Consider the following 22,576-nt stretch of genomic DNA (forward strand, 5'->3'; position numbering starts at 1 on the left):
CAAAATACTTATAATGAAAGAGAAGAAAGGCTAAAAGAGAATAAAGATCACCAAAACTAAATGCCATGTGTGATCTGGACCTGGACATTAGAAAAATGCAAACAGAAGTATTTATAGGTAATGAGGTTTCATGTCTGCATCTTACTCTCAAATGGTTAAGAATAATATCACCAAAGGAATTTACATATAGATACATAGATAAGGCAAATGTGTTAGAATGTCAACAACTGGGGAATCTGGATGAAGAGTACTGTGAACTATTCTTGTGATATTCCTGTAATTTTGAAGTAACTTTACAAGATACAGCTAACTAAAGCACCTGCATCTAAAAAATGCAAATGAACATTTTTTTAAATCCTCACCTGAATATATGTCCTTTTTAAAAATTTAGATTTTAGAGAGAGAGGAATGGAGAGAAAGAGGGAAACAACAATGTGAAAGAGAAACCGATCAGTTATCTCCCATATGCACCCCAACCAGGGATCGAACCCGCAACCTAGGTATGACCAGAAATTGAACCCACATCCTTTTGGTGTACAGGATGACGCTCCAACCAACTGAGCCACCCAGCTAAGGCTCAAATGAACATTTTATTTTTATATTTTAAAAATATATTTTCTTGATTTTTTACAGAGAGGAAGGGAGAGGGATAGAGAGTCAGAAATATCGATCAGCTGCCTCCTGCACACCCCCTACTAGGGATGTGCCCCTAATCAAGGTACATGCCTTTGACTGGAATAGAACCTGAAACCCTTCAGTCCACAGGCCGATGCTCCATCCACTGAGCCAAATCGGCCAGGGCTCAAACAAACATTTTAAAGTTGTGTAGCTATGGACAGTATGAGCATTTTAGTGAGAAAAGTTTGTGAATTACTTCTATTCATATCATTATTATATAGAGCAAAAGCCACATATACAGAGCATAATTAAGAAATTGCTTTATCACTTGCCCAATGCATTGGAGATAGTTATAACAATCATATTTAAGTGAGTGACTAAGATTCAACATCTCAGAGTATGCTAAGGAGAAGTGAGTGCGATGCATCTTTTAACACCCAATGGTAATTCAAATTATAGAAAATGTACTCAAAAGCTCTAGACTTGGGTCATTTCAAAAAGTTTAAATGCATAAATATCTGCACCTATTAAAAATCCTTGGCAAGCCCGGCCAGTGTGGCTCATTGATTGAATGCCAACCTATGAACCTGGTTGCAGGCTCGATCCCTAGTAGGGAGCATGCAGGAGGCAGCTGATCAATGATTCTCTCTTATCACTGACTAGAGGCCCGGTGCACAAAAATCGTGCACTTGGGGGGGGTGTTCCTCAGCCTAGCCTGCACCCTCTTGCGGTCTGGGAACCCTTGGGGGATGTCTGACTGAAGACTTAGGCCCACTTGGCAGTAGGACATCCTTAGCGCTGCTGAGGAGTTGGAAGAGGCTCCCGCCACTGCCATTGCGGTTGCCAGCCGTGAGCCCGGCTTCTGATTGAGCGGCACTCTCCCTTTGGGAGTGCACTGACCACCAGGGGGCAGCTACTGTGTTGAGTGCCTGCCCCCTGGTGGTCAGTGTGCATCATAGCAAACGGTCGTTCTGCTGTTCGGTTGATTTGCATATTAGCCCTTTATTATATAGGAGGATGTTTCTAGCTCCCTCTCCCTTCCTCTCTGAAATCAGTAAAAATATATTTTTAAAAAATCCTTGGCAAAATTATCCTTGGCAGGAAAAATTACTCACTATTTATATTTGAGACATAAAGGAAATCTATTGCTACTATTAACATTTCCTTTTTTCAAAGGAAATAATTTTACTATCTAAGGACTTATTCAACATATTTAAGACATTAAAGTATTACAGATTTAGCTGTAAACAAAACAATGAAACAGAATAATAAAGCATCAATCATCTTTGGCAGAAATACAATTTCTGTTATTAACTTCATCATAAAGGTGGAAGGGATAAACATAGTTTATAGCAAATTTTAAAAATTAATATTCCAAACGTTTACAATGAAATTGGTGAGATCAGTAAAACAAAGTATAAAATCTGGGTTAAATGAAAGCAGGTTTGTGGAGGATTTCAAGACTATCTTTTTACCTAGCAGTATTACTCTTAAATAATGGTACTTAATACATTTTAGACCCCTAATAACAAATACATAGTGCTACCTATTATAACATTTGTATAAAATTTCTGAATAACTAAAGTAAGAATTTCATCTTAGAAGCAAAACTCAATTTCTGGCCCATGAATATCAAAATCATCATTACCCTTAATTGGAAAAGAGATTCTGGAAGTTCTAATAATAAATAATATTATTAAAATCTAACCCTTCAGTCTGCAGGCTGATGCTCTATCCACTAACCAAACTGGCTAGGGCTGTTTTTCTTATTAGTAAGAGCCAAGACTTTATATTCAGTGTTAATTTGTACATATAAGTTCAACTTAAAAAATTAGAAACATAGATCAGTTGTCTCCCACAACTAAACCCAAAACATATGCAAGTGCCTTGACCAGGAATTAAACCCACCACCTTTTGGTACACAGGAAGACACTCCAACCAACTGAGCTACACCAGCCAGGGCCATATAAGTTCAACTTTTTCTTTAGTAAACTAAGAAGGCTTGCCAAGTGAGTTTCATCATAGAGAAGAAATACACCTAATAAAATCCTAACTGCAGAGGAATATATGGAAGAAATCTCTCCCAGGTACCTTTTATATCTGTATTTCTTCGTAGCAGTTTGTCCACTTGAGAAATGGCCTCTTCCCAGCAATTGTTGCTTGCTTGAACATGGGGCTGAATCAACTTTAATTTCTGTTCCAGGATTTGATAAGCTTCTGACACTAGTTCTTGTGTTTCTTTAGTACAAACAAGCTTTTCAAGTTCATCTTCAAGAATTATTACCCTGAGTAATAAAGAAAAACAGTTTCACCATGGAGATTTCTAAAATATAAAATGGAAAATTTATCATTTATAAGGCCTATTTAAGAAATAAGCTTAGAAGTTTAAAAATGTTTTGGAGATGGAAGGTAGTGATAGTTGTACAACAATGTGAATATACTTAACGCCTTGAACTGTATTGTTAAAAATGATTAAAGGGTAAATTTTATGTTATGTGTATTTTATAACACTTTTTAAAAAAGCTTATAAACAGTGTCATGTATTTATCCCACAAATATTGCTTGCATATATACTAGGCATGAACTGAAAGGACAAGTTAAACCCATCTTCTATTTACAAGAAACATAACTGAATCAGATAAATTATACATATGTATAAAATACAATTATCATAAAAAGTCATAACATTTTATTTCATTTACAGATGAGGAATTAGGTCCAGAGAGTTGAAGAAACTTGCTCAGAGTCATACAGCTGATAAGCTGTAAACCTGGGTTGAATCCAGGCACAGAAGTATACCACAGAGAGATAAAAAGATAGTGTGATAAGAATTCAGAAGAGGGGAACATTGCTACCAGCAATGGGACAGTTAGGGAGGAGCTAACGAAGAGGTCCTTTTGAGGGAGCAGTGAAGGAGGGATAAATTGAAGCGTGTACAAAAGATGAGGAAGGTCACTCTACCTTATCTCCCATATTCCCTGTGGGCATATGGCAATTTATACAGTTTGGCTGGACTAAAGGAAAAGGAGAAATCAAGACAGAAAAGCAGACTGTAGTCAGATTATGGCAAACCTTTTTTACAGAATGTTTTATATAGACTTCAGTCTAAGCAGCTATATTCTGAAACCAGTTAAGATTTTTGGTTAAGTGAGAAAGCAAATATATGCCTCAGGAACCATCTAGCCATGAGCACTCTGGAGGAAGAACAGTTAAAGGGTTAATGTCCTCATGTAAGAAAGTGAGAGTGGGAATAGCAAAGGGAACAAGGGCAAAGGAGTGAAACACATTTCAAGGTTGTAGCAGTCTATAGAGCAATTCATATATGATAGCTAAAGACTGGTATACTCTCTAGTTAAGATATAGAATATTTCATTTTTAAATAGAGAACATACTTCCCATCATAATCCACAATTCCTGACAAAGGTACAAAGCCCCTCTTTTTCATTTTCATATCTATACAGTGTAGCACTCTTCCTTCCCTAAGCCACCTCCTCTCATTATAATATACTAGAGGCCCATGGAGAGCGGGCCCAAGCCGTCAGTCAGACATCCTTAGTGCTGCCGTGGAGGCTCCCGCCACTGCCACTGTGCTCACCAGCCGTGAGCCCAGCTTGTGACTGAGCTGCACCCTCACTGTGGGAGTGCACTGACCACCAGGGGGCAGCTCCTGCTTTGAGCATCTGCCCCTGGTGGTCAGTGCATCAGAGCGACTGGTCGTTCTGTTGTTCGGTCGATTTGCATATTAGCCTTTTATTATATTTCCTCTGATGATGATTCAACCTTTGTCACCCACTCACCTTAAGACTGCCTTACCTCCCATATTCCCTGTGGCAGACAGAGCTGAGTCAGGTTAGCATTCACCCGCTTTCTTGGAATAGCTGCTACAGACCATTGGAACATTCCTGCCTCATCGTGTCTTAATTTTTCCTTATGCCCTAATCTTTACATCAGCCTTATATACCTAATGCCAGACCTTGAACTGATGAATGGAAACCTTTCTCAAAATGTCTTTACGACCTTAACTTCCTATCTTTGTACACCATATCCTTCTTCAGTCCTGTAAACCAGCCTTTTAATTTTACTGAGACTTCAAGCCTTTTTGACTCATTTTTATTTTTGGTCTTACAAAACTGATTAATGGCCTCTCCCTTCCACTTCTTGCCTGGTATCCAGGATAAAGTACCTAAACTATGATCACATCAACCCATTAAATTCCGATGACCTTCCTGATTACCAGCACAACATGAACCCAACCATTCGTCTGATCCAGTCCCTACTACAAGTCTGTCTTCTGCACCATACCTGCTACCAAGGCAGAGTGCCAGCAATTCCATGCAAAGTAGATCACCTAATATGGACCCTGCATTGTATTATCTAACAAAAAACATGTCCTATGCTATGGAAAAAGAGTCCAAATCTGTTGAATTTATTTAGAAAATAGCAATGTGTTATTCTTTAACTATATATATATAACAACGCCTCTTATAATTTATTTTTCCAGTGTTGGCAGATATTCTCCTAGAGTGCAGGCTCCAGTTTAAGAGCCCTACCTAAAGGGAGTTAAACTTATTCTTCGTAAACTTCTCCATTGCAGCTCTCAAATAGAATGAACATCTGCTTTTGTCCTATTTTTCTAGGTTGTCTGTTGAAATCAAGAAAAGTAAAAATTATAAATGTACCGAATTATAGTACTTATAAATCATGCTTCTCTGCTCTATTTGTAAGTATAAACCATCTTTCATGCTGTATGTCTCCATTTTGCTGCTTCTCTCTAGCTAGGACACAAGCCAAGAACCACAATAGCCCAAGAGTGAAGCTTGCTAATCATGGGGACATTTCCTTATATAGCTTCTAAACTTACTCATTCAGTAATGCTTTCAGATGGAGCTGCAAACTGCGTACTGCTGTATGAACATTATTCAGTTCTCTTGACTTCTGTTGAGTTTTGCATAAACGCTGGGGTACTGACTGGTGCTGAGTTTCAAAGTATCGATAAAACTCATAGCTGCGCTTAAGTTCTTCCAAGCAGGCAGAATGAGCATGAGGTAGACCCTGAGTCACATCAGATAAAATATGATGAGGCAAAAGTGCTGGAGTAAGTAAGGGCCCAGGAGGGGCATTAGCTGTAGAAAGTAATAGGGCTAACCGTCTGAAGAACTCTGAGCTCTGTGCTACCCAGAGTTGGAACAAAACCTAAAAAAAAAAGGAAAAAAGAACTAGATCAATAAAAAATATTGGCCAACATTCAAGACAAACTACAAATTTAACTTCTAGTTTAAATTTTCCACTTTATCATAAGTAATGGATATAGTTGAGCTTGAATTAACTCTAAGATTAGCCAAGAATTTTATATCAAATTATGTAGTCACTGCACATGGGAACTTCTGATCCCAATATAGCAGGAAATACCAGAATATAACTAGTAAGTTTCTAATCTAGAAGGAAAGTGTTGATAGATTGAGACACATGTATTAGAAGTAAATATTGATTAATTATTTCAAAATTTTACACAAAGGAGAAATGAAAACAGTAGGAATGATAGAGCTATATAAGTTCAAAGAAATGAGTTACTGATGGACCCAGAGTTTGGGGTTCAAAATTACACCACTGTTTTGGCTAGGAAACAGTTAAAAAATAACATAAAAATCAGTCCCAGAGTGTTCATATTTAGGAGTGTCTAGCACAAGAAATTTAAAAACCCCTTCTTTTGTTGTTGTTGTTGTTGTTAATCCTTACCCAAGGATAATTTTTCCATTGATTTTTAGAGAGTGGAAGGGAGGGGGTGAGACAAAGAGAAACATTGATGTGAGAGAGACACATCGATTGGCTGTCTCTTGCACATGCCCCGATGGGTTGGGGATCGAGCCTGCAACCAAGGTACATGCCTTTGACCGGAATCAAACCCATGACCCTTCAGTCCGAAGGCTGACACTCTAACCACTGAACAAAACTGGCTAAGGCCAAACCCAATCTTGAGAGACAACCCCTGACTTCAGGCAGTAAAGGATTTCTGTAGGTATAGTCCTATTCTAGAGGAGGATAATATCTCCAAAACAAAGAAACAAACAAACATGAGGAAACAATCTATTATGAACAAGAATTGGCATACAACAAAGAGGACTGAACAAATTTAGATTTCCAATTTTTCACAACCAGGAAAGTGAACATTATTTAGATTGTTTTATTAACTGAACATTAAAATTAGGCAAATAATAAGATAATTTAATGTAAACCTATTTTACCATTGAACTTTTTTTTTTAAATAAGCAAGGTCAAAAAAATAAAAAAATAAATAAGCAAGGTCAAATTTCCAAATTGCTGAAGACATTTACCTAGGAATTCTTGAATATAAACAAGCTTACCTAAGTCTTATTTAACCATTAAATTCATGATTATAATGATTTTCTTTATCCCTATATTGGTTCTTTCAACAAGTATTTTTTGAGCACTTACGATGTACCAGGCTTTATTCTATATGCTGATAATATAGCTTTGAACAAAAGTGAAAAATTAAAAAAAACCTTGCCCTGATGGAGCTTATATTCAAGTGGGGGGGGGGGTGATACATAATAACAAGTAAAAGACAAGAGTTTCTTGGCTGATGGGCTATGAGGAAAAATACAGCAGAGAAGGGGAATAGCGAGTGTGTACTGTATGTGTGTTTACATGGGGGAAGGTAATGGGGGGTAGGGAGGTGGAGGGATGGGGTGGCCAGGAATGTCTCTAAAAAAGTGTGATCCAGAATTAAGCCATGGAAGAGAATTCTAGGGAACAGGAGGTTCAACTGCAGTTATTTAGTAGGAGAGGACCTGGCACATCTGAGGAACAAGGTCAGTGTGACTGGGGTACAGTAAGCAAAGAGGAGTGTGGTAAGTGATGAAGGCACTGAAACAGCTCTGGCTTTTACTCTCAGAGAAATGAGGGGCCACTGAAAGGTTCTGAGCAGCAGAGTTATACGATCTGAATTATGCTTTAACAAGCCCATTCTGGCTGCTGTGTTGAGAGAAGCTAGGGAGGTGAGAGTAGAAGTGGAGACCAGTTAGGAGGTTATTGTAATAATTCAGGTAAGGGTTAATGGTAGCTTGTACCACAGTGGTTAGTGGTAACAGGTGAGTAGTAGTTGGACCCTGGATATATTGACAAATCTCTTGACAAATTGTTTATGGGAGGAAAAGTGTTATGAAGAATGATTCCAGAGTTTTGGCCACAGCAACCGAAACAATCAAGTGGGCATAGCTTATTGCCACTTTTAAAATACTAATTTATTATTTAATCACTACCATATTATCCAATCAAACCAAAACTCAAAATTATATATACATATATTTCTGTTTGTTCTTTGGATGAGGGGATAACCATAATTTATGAACAAATAGGAAATTTTTATGTAAAGCATTTTTTTAAAATGTGGATTTATTTTTTAAAGCAGGAAATATATTACTTCATAATAACTTTAAAAACTAGTTAAAAATTTAAAAAATAAGAAGAAGGGATAAGGACTCTGTACTAAATATTTTATATGTCTTCTCAGGATTGCAAAGTTTTCCTGAGGGAATATAGGTGAAAAAAAATAATAAAGCCAAAATGTATTTTCTTTATGGACACCATGAAGATTACAGAAGAAAACAAAAGGTCCTGATTTATTTGTAAACCATCTTTCACTACATAAAAAAAAAATCTTTGCCCTAACCGGTTTGGCTCAGTGGATAGAGAGTCGGCCTGCAGACTGAAGGGTCCCAGGTTCGATTCCGGTCAAGGGCATGTACCTTGGTTGTGGGCACATCCCCAGTAGGAGGTGTGCAGGAGGCAGCTGATCGTTGTTTCTAGCTCTCTATCCTTCTCCCTTTCTCTCTGTAAAAAATCAATAAAATATATTTTTAAAAAATAAATAAAAAAATCTTTAATTAGTGCTGCTCTTTTGAGAATTTTCTTTTAAAATTTATACAAAATCTGTTAAAAAAAACAAAACCTTACTTTTGGGTACAATGGCAAATGTACAAGGCAAAATAAAATTTTTAAGTGTCACAGGGGTTTCCAGCAGTTTATACACTATAGGTCCAAGATAAGGCTTCTTTCAGAGGTTGATGTTCCTGGTAAGAATGCAATACATGAAGTTTGGTTATAGATTAGTTATATGTCAAAATAAAGCAAAAATCAAAATACTAAAGTTAGTCTTTAAAACAACATGGGTGAGCAAAAGGGGTCCAGCTACAACCAGCAGTACTGGAATTAGGGTGGGGAGATAAAAGAGAACAAGCCTCACATTTTAGAGTAGATCCCATCAGAGGCAATTAAAAAAATCAGCTAACATTTATTAATCACTCTATCCCAGGCATTGAACTGGCAAATATCAAATCCCTCAGAGGTAAGCATTATGATCATCCCATTTTTATAAACACAGAAACAGGGATTTGCCCAAGAACACATTCACCGTCAAGTGATGGAACGAGTCAAACCTGGAAAGTCTGACTCTAGGGGAGTCACTTTTTCTCTTTGCTGCCTATACTTAAGCTGAAATACAATCCAAGATTTAATAAGCTTTTAAAAACAACATGTCCAAAGTGTAAACAATAATAGCTATTACCGTGTATGGTACCCATTATATGACAAGCTTCACTGTTGGTATTTCTTATGTCTTCTCATTTAACACCTTGTAAGGCAGGTATGGTGGCCCTTTTTACAGTTGAGGCAAATTCAAATAATAATTTATTCAAGGTCAAAAGTTAGTGTCAGAGCTAAAATATAAACCTGGGTCTGCTCAATTCCAAAATCCCTGTTTTTTCTTAAGAATCTCAAATTGTACTGAATTTGGAAGTAAATGGAATTTTCTACAATGTGACCATCCTAAAGGGTAGCTATCGGTGTCTTGGTATTTTCTATTAGTCTTTTTGTAAAGACAGAGTTGTGGCCATACTGTATATACATTTTTGTGTGCTAATTGCTTCACTGGTTTAACATACATTTCCCCAAGTTTTTAAAAAATCTTCAAAAGCAAACTGTAGTTACTACACAATGGTCCACCATGTGGATTTACCATAATTCATGCAACTATTCCTTAATTGCTGTGCATTTAGGCTCTGTTCATTTCCGCTATTGTAAACAAAGCTAATAAGCAACTTGGTACATAAAACTTGACTATACAAAGCATATATTATTTTAAAGGCTCTTTGTATGTCAAATTGCATTCTGAAACAAACAACTTTAGGGAATTAAAAAAACCTGTAAGAAAACTATTGAAGCAGCTCAGGTAAAAGGTGATGGCATTCAGGAGTAGGATGGTGGGGAAGAACCCAGAAAAAATAGATGAATTTAAAATATATTTTGAAGGTAGAACTGACACAAAATTATGATGACAGATGGGATGTAAGGAGTAAAAGGAGGGATAAGATGGTTAGTGTGCAGGTTTCTAGCTTAAGTTGTAAGATGGATTAGAATGAGGATAAGAATAAGTCAAGGCAAATTTCAGGTAAGAGAGAAGAAAAACAAACAGATTTAGAACATTTATATGAATATGAAAAATTTAAAGATGTAGAAGTTTATGCAATCTCAAGACAAAATGGAGCTCTAGGTTTGGCTCAGGGGATAGAGCATCGGCCTGTGGACCAAAGGTTCCTGGGTTCGATTCTAGTCAAGGGCACGTACCTTGGTGTAGGCTCCATCCTGGCCCTGGTCGGGCCATATGTAGGAGGCAACCAATCAATGTGTTTCTCTCAAATCGATGTCTCTCTCTCTCTCTCTCTCTCTCTCTCTCTCTCTCTCTCTCCTCCCTTCTACTCTCTCTAAAAGATCAATGGGAAAAATATTCTCATTCCTTGGCTGAGGATTAAAAAAAAAAAAGAATTATGAGTATTTTGATATCAAACTATAAGGATCTTCTTTTCCAATCTTTATGATGTTCTCCAATTTTAAAGGCAGCTTCACAAACATCAGTAAGGTTATTGCAGTAATAGTAATCAGCAAACAATAAAAGAGAACAGGTGCACCATTTGTGTTCAAAAAGCACAGGCACAATCCAAGAGCATCTATCTCCTCCTCAGCCCTTCCTTCCATTCTACCAGTGGATTACCTTCAATGCAGGCAGGCTGAAACCATCTGTAAGGTTATGTGCTTCCTCTTCTGAAATCTGCTCTTCACTAAGTCCAAGGCCCAGCTCCTTAAAAGGCACCACACAGATGTAGTTGGTTACATTGTCACTCTCAGAGTTCAGGGGGTAGGTTAAATTAGGTTAAGGCAATCAACAAAGTCTTCATAAAACATACAAGGTACATTAAGACTGCCCAGCCCAACCAGCATGGCTCAATGGTTGAGCGTCGACCTACAAAAGTAATCTTTGCATTCCACTTACTCATAATTTATTTATGAATCATAAATAAAATAAAGATATTACATACCTTTATTTCCTGACTAATAGAAATAATTTTTTTATTTAGTAAATTTAAGTGACAGACTTATTGTCATGTATTCTCTGTATCAGACACTATCTAAACACTTTATATGCACTAACTCATTTGATTTCAACAAAAACACAGTCAGTAAGATTGTGTTAGTATTGACATTTTAAAACTGAATAAAGAAAGGTACAGAGAGTTAAGAAACTTGCTTAAGGTCACCTAGGCAATAACTGATATGGCCAAAATTTAAATGTTGCCGATTTGACTCTAGGGCCTTTGTTTTGTGAAAGGAGAAAGATTTCCTGTTGCCAGTTTATTTCCATGTCATGACACAAATTTGCCATGTTCAGTAATTTAAAAAAAAAAAGCCAGGCTCAGCAAAGCCAGGTCTTTTGAATTTATTCTTTGGACCAGTAAAGGGAGGGATTTCAAGTTTTTTTCATTATTAAAAATGAACCACACGAGAGAACAACTATCTTCTTGTCTGTTATTGCCTTTCTCCCTTGGAATACATTTCCAGTTTTAAAATAGAAGTGCTGATGGAAATTACCTTCAAAATAAGCAATTTCAGTTTACAGTTAACTTTACAGGGTGCAACTATAATACCTATATTCAGCACTCTGGAAACATATCTTATTCTTAAATTTAGACAAAAAAGGATATTTTTTCAGCATATATAGGGTAGCCAGCCTTGCTGCTTGAAAGTTGGCTCTTACAGTTCTGTAGACAGCTTTCCGAAGACCGATGAGATGCTGACTGGGATGCTGTCCAGCTTTATTAAATGGGCAAGCAGCACTGACCCTGTCAAGCAAACTTGAAAAGTAAAATGTGATACAACTGTACAGGTGTCCTAAAGTTTTTGTTTCCTAAATCCATAATTCTATTAAGTTTAGAAAAAAATCCTTTTCCATGATTTTCATTAGAAAATGTTTATCAGTAACCCCACTCAGGTCTCATAAATAGCCATTTCCCTGATACATATATAGTCACCAGAAAAAGACAAATGAAAAATTTAAATCTCAGAGTAATGGCTTCCTCTGATATGAAGAAACGAAAACATTATAATTGAAATATAGAAATGTAGGAATATTTATGTAAAAAAAGGAACTTTTTAATATAGACACTCCACCTGCTAAAACATACTAAAGTGGTACTACTTAACATTGAGTTTCCAAGCCTTTATCTACAGTAAGTATAAAAGCTTTAATTATAAACGCTTTCACATTCTTAATATGCATTCATATATGTTCATTAATCATGTTTTTGGCCACTTGTACAGAATGCATTCTGTACATTCATAAAAGTAGGGTAAAATGACTTACCCACCTGCTGCCACTGGCACTTACCTACTCAAAATGAAGTAGGGGCCGCAGAAAGATAACAGGACCAGTGGCCAACAGGGGAATGCAAGTAGAAAGGCAAAGTAAAGGTTACTATGTAGTTGCATAGCTACTCTCAAAACTGTTCAAGAGGAAGCACATTTCATAGCACTTTCCAAAAGCTAAGTGGGGAGTATCTATTTGAAACAATGACATATAATACATTATGCTTTTATAAATGAAACTATGAATAGTTATTAGATAAGAGTATTTTTTTTTTCACCTAACCATTAACCTCTCCCAAAAGCAAAACAAAATATTGGAATTTATACATTTCTTACACTATAACCACACATTTGTAAAATAAGACATCTAACTCAAAACTTTAAAAATGTTAAATCAAACTAAAATATATTCAGGCATTGGAAATCTATTAAAAAAACAACCACAGGACAATGACTGCTGGCTTATTTTAAAATAAAGGAATGAAGCAAAGAAGGTTAAATTATTTGCTAGAGCAGACAAACAGAGGCAGAACAAAACAGTACTCATTTTTTTCAATATATGGCACTATTGTTTGTATTCCATTTTATTTACTGAATGAATTTTAAAAACTAAAAATATTATGATTCAAGATCTATTATTGCTCATATTTTTTTCAATCAATTATCCAGTTAGATGAAGACAAGTGAAACATAATTTTTTCCAACATTTCTTCTGCCTGTCTGCATCTGAATAGATAGAAGTCAAAATCTGGAGGCAAATCATGTCTAACTGACCCAATTTAGCTCTTCATGCCTATTCTATACATATGTTTGTAAAAGGTGGACAATGACAAAAGGCGCAGAACCCTCTATGCATGCCCAAGCATTAAATGAACAAACACACAGCACTTTGCTTAATCATTAGGCAGTCAGTTCTCTCAGTAAAGTCCTGTGCAAGTCAAGAATGAAAAGCCACTCTTATTCTTGGTGTGATTTTTAACTTTTAAAACTTGATACTCAAATAATTTAAAAACTGCTCTGCTCAGTCAAAAAGAAGTGAACAATGGAAGAACAAAAATAAACAAATACCGAGGACTGTTCCATTTTGAATTGAGCAGAAAGAAAAGTAATAAAACATCTCTTATGTCTTGAGATTGTTTAAAATACTGTTTCGGAACACAACAGTGAAGAAAGAGATGACTACTGGAGATTCTTCCACTTCGTGTTCGTGATTTTTCAAATACAGCTTTTATGCCAAGATCATTTCAGTACTGTTCTAGAGCAGAGCACAGTAAAAGATGTGATGACTACCAAAGGGTCTTCTGCTCCCCTTTTTCATAATTTTCCAGATATAACGATAATTAAGATCAATAATTATTCTTCACCATATACTTCATCATACTTTCTCCCACTTATAGATTGCAAAGGTTACATGTTATATAAATTATTACATATATACTACAATACAACCATCATCTGCTAGTGCTTAGCAGTCAGTCTGGTGTACTGCAATCAAGCTTGAGAGCCAGATGGAAGGACATCTGCTCTATAACTAATAAACTGCTGTTGAGTAAATATAACTTTTCCTTTAATAATGGAATAAATAACCAGTATAACCTGCAGCTTAATACACTTACAACTAGACTGGTGAATATTTAATTTCTTGTGGGAATGTGAAACATCATTACTTGCATGATATTCTGACAATATTGGTGCCATAATATCTACTAACATTTACCTAAAGAACATTATTAATACAGGGCAAGAGTTTTCAAAATGAATTCATGTCAGATACAGCTATCAATTAAACTGAGGAAACAGAGTATCTGACAGGAAGTAAAGGAAACAAGCATTTATTGGGTAACTGTATGCTGGGTTCAAGGGTAGGTTCCCTTTCTACATTATCTCATAAAATTACAGGTAACACACAGACATAATCATGATTCTCAAAGCACTTTGGTTTCTCAAAGTAGATAAGCAGAATCATATTACATATTAAATCTAACATATTATTCCTTTAGTGAGCAGTTAATAGACTTTAATAAGTGCTAAAGAGAAACCCACTTTTTTCCTATAAAAGCAATACAAAAATGAAAATAGGTAGTAAATATTCTAATTTAACTATGCAATAAAAAAGAATTATTCAAAAATAAAATAAAAAATGAACTCACAGTGTAAATCCTCTGGAAATGACTTCAGTTTCTTGAATGAGACGTAAAGCTTTTCTCACAAGATTAGTAAAAGCTCGGCTATTTGCTGCTGCATTTTCCAAATGGCCATTGCATTTTTTTAGGGTTAATTGTAGTTTGGCTGTCCTCCATAATCTCAGAGCTCTTATGATCAGATAAACAAATAGAATCACTCCCCATACCAGCCAGGAAGAGACAATCCACCAAGTGGGAAGCATAATAAGCAAACTAATGAAGGCAAATAGCATTGAGACATCCCTATAACATGAGAAAAAAACAAAACAAACACAATACTCATTAGAAAAGAGAAAGATGAGTTATTTTATCAGTAAATTAGGTTTCCTAAAATAAAATTCCATCTTCTTTGTAACATATTGCTTAAAAAATGACATTAAAAAAAAATCATGGCCTGGCTGGCATAGCTCGGTGGTTGAGCATCGACCTATTAACCAGGAGGTTGCGGGTTCAATTCCCAGTCAGGGCACATGCCCGGGTTGAGGGCTTGATCCCCAGTGGAGGATGTGCAGCTGATCAGTGATTCTCTCTCATCATTGATGTCTCTGTCTCTCTTCCTCTCCCTTCCTCTCTCTGAAATGACTAAAAACATATTAAAAAAAAATCATGTGAAATAGTTTTGAAATATCTAGCAACTAGACAATGGTCCTTAGGTATTAAAACCTGAGTAATAAGTTTAGGTAAAGGACATAAGAAATTGGTGCCTTCTGAAATGACTTAGAGAAATTTTTTTTTAATTTTTTCAATTACAGTTGATATTCAATATTATTTTACACTAGAGGCCTGGTGCACAAAATTCATGCCCTCAGGGGGTGTCCCACTGACGGCTTAGGCCTGCTCCCTGCTGGGAATGGGACTAAACCGGCAGTCGGACATCTTTTGCGCTGCTGTGGAGGTAGAAGAGGCTCCCACCACCACCGCTACACTTGCCAGCCGTGAGTCAAGCTTCTGGCTGAGCAGCGATCCCCCTGTGGGAGTGCACTGACCACCAGGGGGCTGTTCCTGCATTGAGTGTCTGCCCCCTGGTGGTCAGTGTGCATCATAGTGACCACCATTCAGTCAATTTGCACATTAGCCTTTTATTATATAGAATTAGGTGGGCAGTACAGTAGTTAGATAACTTATATCATTTATAAAGTGATACCCCAATAAGTTTCATACTCACCTGTCACTATACATAGTTATTACAAGATTACTGACTATATTACCTATGCTGTACTTTATACCCCCATGACTATTTTGTAACTACCAACTTGAACTTATTATTCCCTTTACTTTTTTCACCCAGGTCCCCACCTACCCTTCCACCTGGCAATCATCAGTTTGTGCTCTGTGTCTATGAGTTTGTTTCTGTTTTATTTGTTTCTTTTGGGTTTTAGATTCCACAGATAAGTGAAATCATATGGTATTTGTCTTTCTCTGTCTGACTTATTTCTCTTAGCATAATACCCTCTAGGACTAGGTCAAGACTTTTTTTGTAAAGATACAGACTCTTTAACTCTAAAAAAATTTACGGATTAAAAAATCCAATTTTATAAATTTAAAGTAAAAATAGCTTAATTTTTACTAATTTTAATATTAAAATACTATCTTAGTATTCAAATATATAATGAGTTCCTTTTTCCTAAAATCAGACTTTAAGTATTTGAATATAAATATATAATATCTGAAGAAAATATATGAATTTTTCCAATTAGAAATAATATATACTTGATGAGTAATTGTTTTAAATAAAGTCATCTAATTTTAAATCATCACCACAAACCTGGAATACACACACTTATACTGCAGACCATAATATGGACAAGCTTTGTGTTTTTACACTGCTTTAACTGAAGTAAAAATATGCATACATTTTTTTGCTTAGGTCAACTATAAATCTATAGATTAAAACACATCTTTTAAGCTATGAAGGTTTTGATGAAAATGTGTATTTATAATAAAAAGGTAAATGTAGGGGGGCTGTGTCCGAAAAACAGTACTTGAAGATGGTCAAACTACAAAGATAGTCTCATTAAGAGTGCTTCTTATTAAATATTTGCCTGCCCTAATTTCCCTTGGAGTCATTTACTTTTATATGACACTGGTAATATCATAGAGCCAACTCTCATTATCTACTTGTATGTATTAATAGAAAAGTCTACAAGTATTTACAGACTCATAATTTCTTTTCTTTTTTAAAAATTTAATTCTTTATTCTTTAAAGTATTATATAAGTCTCCTTTTCCTCCCATTGACCTCTCCCTGGATGTCCCCTCCCCCCAGCACATGCCCTCACCTCTGCCTCTCCCCACCACCGTCTATGCCCATTGGTTATGCTCATATGCATGCATATAGGTGGTTTCTTAATCATATCTGTGGCTAAAGAAAACTTGAAAGTAAAATTCTTAAAACCTATGGTTCTTTGTTTGTAGCAGTCCCTTAAGTTCTTACTTTTTTTTTTTTTTTTTTAAAGGATAAGATGCTTTATTTCATCATGATGATATCTGAGTGATACAGGTTTGGAAAGCATCATACTTTGCTATGTTAGAATATGAAGCAGCTGCCAGTGTGACAGAAAAGACAAATTCAGCACATTGAAGCTAATGAATGTAACTGCCTGTATAACTTGGACAGTTGGAACAATGATTTAATTCATTTGATAAACTCATACTTTAACAGGAAGAGGATATTAACAGTTATCCTATCTAATAATAGACAAACATGGTAATTAGCCGTACCTCCGCTACCCTTCCCATTGGCTAATCAGGGCGATATGCAAATTAACTGCCAACCAAGATGGTGGCCGGCAGCCAGGCAGCTTGAAGCGAACATGAGGCTTGCTTGCTTCAGTGACGGAGGAAGCCAATGTACCCCGCCTGGCCTGCTGTTGCTGGGCTCTGAGCTTGCACTCTAAGAAACAATGTTACAAATATAGAAGCTAAACAAAACCCCAGTAACCTGCTTTCAGCCAGCCGGGCTTCAGCCAGCAGGACCGCAACAGTGTTACAATTATAGAACAAACGCAGATCCCTGCTTTCAGCCAGCCAGGATCTCAGAGCTGGAGTGAGCAGGACCGCAACAGTGTTACAATTATAGAACCCAAACAAACCAGATACCTGCTTTCAGCAGCCGAGGCCTCAGAGCTGGAGCCAAACCTCAGAGCTAAAGCTGGCCCAGAATAAAAAAGAAAAGAAAAAAAGGACAGGTTGGGAACTTCAGTCACCCGCCAGCCTGAAAACGGCCCTCAGCCAGACTGGCCAGGCACCACAGTGGGGTCCCCCACCCTGACGGGGGTGTGACCAGCTGCAAACAGCCATCATCCCCTCACCCAGGCTGGCCAGGCACCCAAGCGGGACCCTCACCCTGATCCAGGACACCCTTCAGGGCAAACCAGCTGGTCCCCACCCGTGCACCAGGCCTCTATCCTATATAGTAAAAGGGTAATATGCCTCCTGGCACTGGAATCAGCGGAGCCATGAGGCCTCCCGGCACTGGGATCAGCGTGACAGGGGGCAGTGACCAAACCCCCTGATAGCCCTGCGGCTCTGTGTGTGACAGGGGGCGGGGCCACAACCACCTATCCGCCCTGCTCTGTTCATGACAGGGGAAGGGGCCCCAACCCCCTGATCAGCCCTGCTCTGTGCCTGATAGGGGGGAGCTCCCCAATCCCCTGCTTGGCCCTGCTCTGTGTGTGACAGGGTGCAGCGTCCCAACCCCCTGATCGGCCCTGCTCTGTGTGTGACAGGGTGCGGCGCCCCAACCACCCCCCCACCCCACAGGCCCTGCTCTGTGTGTGACAGGGTAGAGCCATAACCTCCCCATTGGCCCTGCCCTGAGTGTGACAGTGGCGGCGCCCCACCCCCTGATCGGCCCTGCTCTGTGGGTGATAGAGGGCGGCGCCCCAACCGCCCCCCACGGGCCCTGCTCTGTGTGTGACGGGGTAGAGCCATAACCTCCCCATCGGCCCTGCCCTGAGTGTGACAGGTTGCGGCGCCCCAACTCCCCTATCGGCCCTACCCTGTGCGTGACGGGGGGAGCTCCCCAACCCCCTGATGGGCCCTGTTCTGTGCGTGATGGGGGGAGCTCCCCAAACCCCTGATCGACCCTACTCTGTGAGTGACAGGAGGGAGCTCCTCAACCCCCTGATCAGCCCTGCTCTGTGTGTGACAGGGGGGAGCTCCCCAACCCCCTGATCGACCCTGCTCTGTGCATGACAGGGTATGGAGCCCCAACCCCCCTGATGGGACCTGCTCTGTGAGTGACAAGGGGTGGCGCCGCAACCTCCCCATTGACCCTGCCTTGAGTGTGACAGGAGGCGGTGCTCCAATCCCCCATTTGGTCCTACCCTGAGCGTGACTAGGGGTAGCATTGCAACCTCCCGATCCGTCCTGCTCTGTGCATGACAGGGGGCAGCGCCCCAACTCCCCAATTGGCCCTGCTCTGAGCCCGACCAGGGGCTGCACCTAGGGATTGGACCTGCCCTCTGCCACCCAGGAGTGGGCCTAAGCCAGCAGGTCGTTATCTCCCAAGGGGTCCCAGACTGCGAGAGGGCACAGGCCGGGCTGAGGGACCCCCCCTTCCCCCTGAGTGCACAAATTTTTGTGCACCAGGCCTCTAATGTACATATAAAATCCCTTTTTTCCATTCCTCTTTCTTTTTTTTTAAACAGATTATCCTGGGACTTCTTCATTAGATCCAAATATTTAAAGTGGTTGGAAAGTTTTAGGATAGTGTAAATCATTAGACTATGTTCCTTACTAGTGGCCTGGTGCACAAAATTTGTACACATTAAAAGGGGTTTAATTAAAGGAAATATTTTAATATTGCTATTTGCCCTTTCTCCATAAGAGAAGTGTCAGAGATGAAAGAAATTAGTAAAATGTATATGAAAATCTTCCTTCTGTCAGAGCCTGGGGTGCACCATGGGACCCAGAGTCAAGTCCCTGCCCACCCACATGCATCTCAAAATCCTGCGAGACCCAGACCCGGCTGGCCACCCCCATTGGGCTAAATCCAGATCGGGCCAGTCCACCCTTGTAAAGGCCTGGTGCCAGAGCCAGGGGCGCGTCCTGAGGTCCCCCAGCCTGGCGCCAGGGAGGAGGGTGTGGCCTGAGGTCCCCCGTCAAGCCCCACTGGGTGGAGGGCATGACCTCAGGTCCCCCAGCCTGGCGCCAGGGTGGGGGGCACAGCCTGAGGTCCCCTGGCCCAGAGCTGGGGCGGGGAGCGCAGCCTGAGGTCCCCGTCAAGCCCTGCTGGGTGGGGGGCACAGCCTGAGGTCCCCTAGCCAGGTGCCAAGGTGGGGGGCGCGGCCTGAGGTACCCCATCAAACCCTGCCAGGTGGGGAGGGTGCGGCCTGAGGTCCCCATGGGGGTGGGGGGAGGTGGCACAGCCTCAGGTCCCTGCTGATTGCTCATTAAGGGAACTCAGCCTCCACTGTGGGCGCAGCCATCTTGTGTTACGGAAACCCTGCCTCCTCTGTGGGCACAGCCATCTTTGTGTCAGAGTGACAGTCACTTTCCCTCTTTATTATATAGGATGATCTCTTCTCAGCCAATAAAGCAAGAGGTGATCATTTACCTCCATGCCTATGCTCGTTGTCTTTACAGTGTGATTATGATATAATCTATTAACTATAAAGAAACATAAAGAACCAGAGAGGCCTACATGTACACATGTGCATAGAGGTATATGGGTAAGACAGATTCTTTTTGGCACATGTCATTAATATATGTGGGCTATTAAAATACAGAACTAATTATACTGAGTTGAAAGTGGATTTGTTTTCAGCTTCATTTTAAATAGTATTCACTTTAAAAGGTCTTTTTAAAAACCTTTGCATATCATTAATTACAATGCTACAATGTATGGGATGTTTATAATGCCTTTACAATGGGGCGCATCATGATGGATTTCCTCTGAATACTCTATATGTGAGCAAAGGATAGATGTTTTCTGAACAGTACCAAATATTAGGGGTTGCCAGGGAGCGAAGTGTTGGAAGGTGTCCATTTTCCTGTTGTTGAGGTTGCCCTGCAGACAGGATACTGGGATCAAGTAGCTCAATCAGCTCCACATCCTCTTGTAACAGGACTTCCTGTTGCAGGATGGTATATAGTGAGTCGAGTCGGAATCCAATATCCTTGCCATTAAAAGACCGGAAGAGAGGTATTAATGCATACATCATTTTGCATTTAATGCTAAGCTCCTAAAGTACTAATAAAATTTAGAGGTATTTATTTTCAGTATAAACTCCAAGAAGAAGAAACAACAATCCAATCTACTGTTGGGGGGTGTTTTTCCCCCCACTGTAAATGTGAAATAATAAAGATTGAAGTGGATATTATTGGACTACCAGATGTGAAATATAAATTTTAAAAAATATATATTTTATTAATTTTTTTCAGAGAGGAAGGGAGAGGGATACAGAGTTAGAAACATCGATGAGAGAGAAACATTGATTCAGCTGCCTCTTGCACACCCCCTACTGGGGATGTGCCCGCAACCCAGGTACATGCCCTTGACCGGAATCGAACCTGGGACCCTTCAGTCCGCAGGCCGACGCTCTATCCGCTGAGCCAAACCAGTTAGGGCTGAAATATAAATTTTTAATAAAAAGGTGTGAACTACAGATTAATAAACCTGTCTAGTCAAGCCCAATTAATTAAGTTGCTAGAACACACATGGAAAATATGATTCTGTAACATAAGATGCTGTCCCTGGATACTGTAACAGTATAGCCAGTATCTAAGAATTACATCAGCAGGATCAAGGCCTTATAAAAATGGACATTCAGATATTAAAAATACATCATTAAGGAATGTAATATAAAACCACACTAACATGTGCATAGCATTTATAGTTTGCAAAATGCTTTCACATATACCAGCTCATTTATTCCTCTCTCCTTCTATCCATTCTATCAAGAAATATACATATCAGGCACCATGCTTGATACCAAGGACAAAAAAATGAACAAGACATTTAAGTCTCTACTCTTAAAGAGTTCATAGTTTAATGAAGGACTAAAAAGTAAACAGTTACAACATAATGTGCAAAGAAGTGCAATGATGTATACCAAGGGTATTATGAAAAGGTACCAAAACTTGCAATGAAGTCAGAGAAAGTATAAGAGGTTATGCCTGAGCTGACTCTTAAAGTAAGAGTAAGAACTGATTGGATATAAGAGTTGGAAGAGTCAGATGAGACAGAAAAGCTCTGTAGAACTGCAAGTCATCAATATTAGTTTTACGCAGAGTGTTCATGGTAGAGATAGGAGACAAGTTAGGAATGTTACAGCAGATAGGTTCATTTTCACAGTAATCCTGTGACATATATTATCCTCCTCTCCATTCTATAGAGAACACTAAAGTCCAAAGAGAATAAGTAGCTCTCCAGAAGTCTGATTTCAAAGCTTAAGTCTCTAGTAGTCAGTTTTGCTTCACTGTACATGTTCTGCTTTGTCAGAAAATTTTGTTTTATTTTGTATTAAATTTAGAAATAGAGTGACCCTATTGTAAGATAAAAATAAAGAGAACTTATATTTTTTATTTTTATTGATTTCAGAGAGGAAGGTCGGGGGGGCAGGGGGCGGAGAAAAAACATCACTGATGAGAGAGAATCATTGATCAGCTGCCTCCTGCATGACCCCCACTGGGGATCAAGCCCACAACACTAGCATGTGCCCTGACTGGGAATTGAACCATGACCTCCTGCTTCATAGGTCAATGTTCAACCATGGAGCCATTCTAGCTGGGCAAAATAAAGAGAACTTTTAAAGGGCAAAGCCTTTAGCAATTAACATAAAAGAGTTAGGTCTAGTGTTTAAAGCAGTGGGTTTGCTCTTCTTGGTCAGTTAATCATTCCCACAACACAGAGTTCAGCCCTAGCTGATTATAATGGGGACTTAGTAGGAATGCAGTGATCCACATTCAAGCTTAATCACGGGTTATATACATGATCTGTATATTGCATTGTGTGTCCACCACCCAAAGTCAAACCATATTCTGTCACCAGATATTTGGCCCCCTTTACCCTTTATAAACCCCACCCACTCTTTCAGTTTCCTCATCTGCAAAATA

At 39.0% G+C, this 22,576-nt stretch overlaps 1 protein-coding gene across 8 annotated transcripts in view; it reads right to left on the bottom strand.

Annotated features, from left to right (window-relative positions):
• Window positions 1-22,576, bottom strand: part of VEZT (vezatin, adherens junctions transmembrane protein) — a 76,515-nt gene that overhangs the window by 16,946 nt on the left and 36,993 nt on the right. For 5 of the 8 annotated variants that reach the window (XM_059681956.1, XM_059681961.1, XM_059681962.1 and 2 more), the window contains 6 exons: window positions 20,462-20,637; window positions 14,484-14,759; window positions 11,673-11,822; window positions 10,685-10,832; window positions 5,480-5,811; window positions 2,710-2,903 (listed from right to left, as the gene is read on the bottom strand). In XM_059681956.1, the coding sequence (XP_059537939.1) occupies window positions 2,710-2,903; window positions 5,480-5,811; window positions 10,685-10,832; window positions 11,673-11,822; window positions 14,484-14,759; window positions 20,462-20,637 (1,276 nt within the window). The remainder of the gene's footprint in view (window positions 1-2,709; window positions 2,904-5,479; window positions 5,812-10,684; window positions 10,833-11,672; window positions 11,823-14,483; window positions 14,760-20,461; window positions 20,638-22,576) is intronic. The other 3 variants (XM_059681957.1, XM_059681963.1, XM_059681960.1) reach the window with 2 other exon arrangements.

The sequence above is a fragment of the Myotis daubentonii genome, chromosome 2 (assembly GCF_963259705.1).
Source record: "Myotis daubentonii chromosome 2, mMyoDau2.1, whole genome shotgun sequence".
Lineage (NCBI taxonomy): Eukaryota > Metazoa > Chordata > Mammalia > Chiroptera > Vespertilionidae > Myotis > Myotis daubentonii.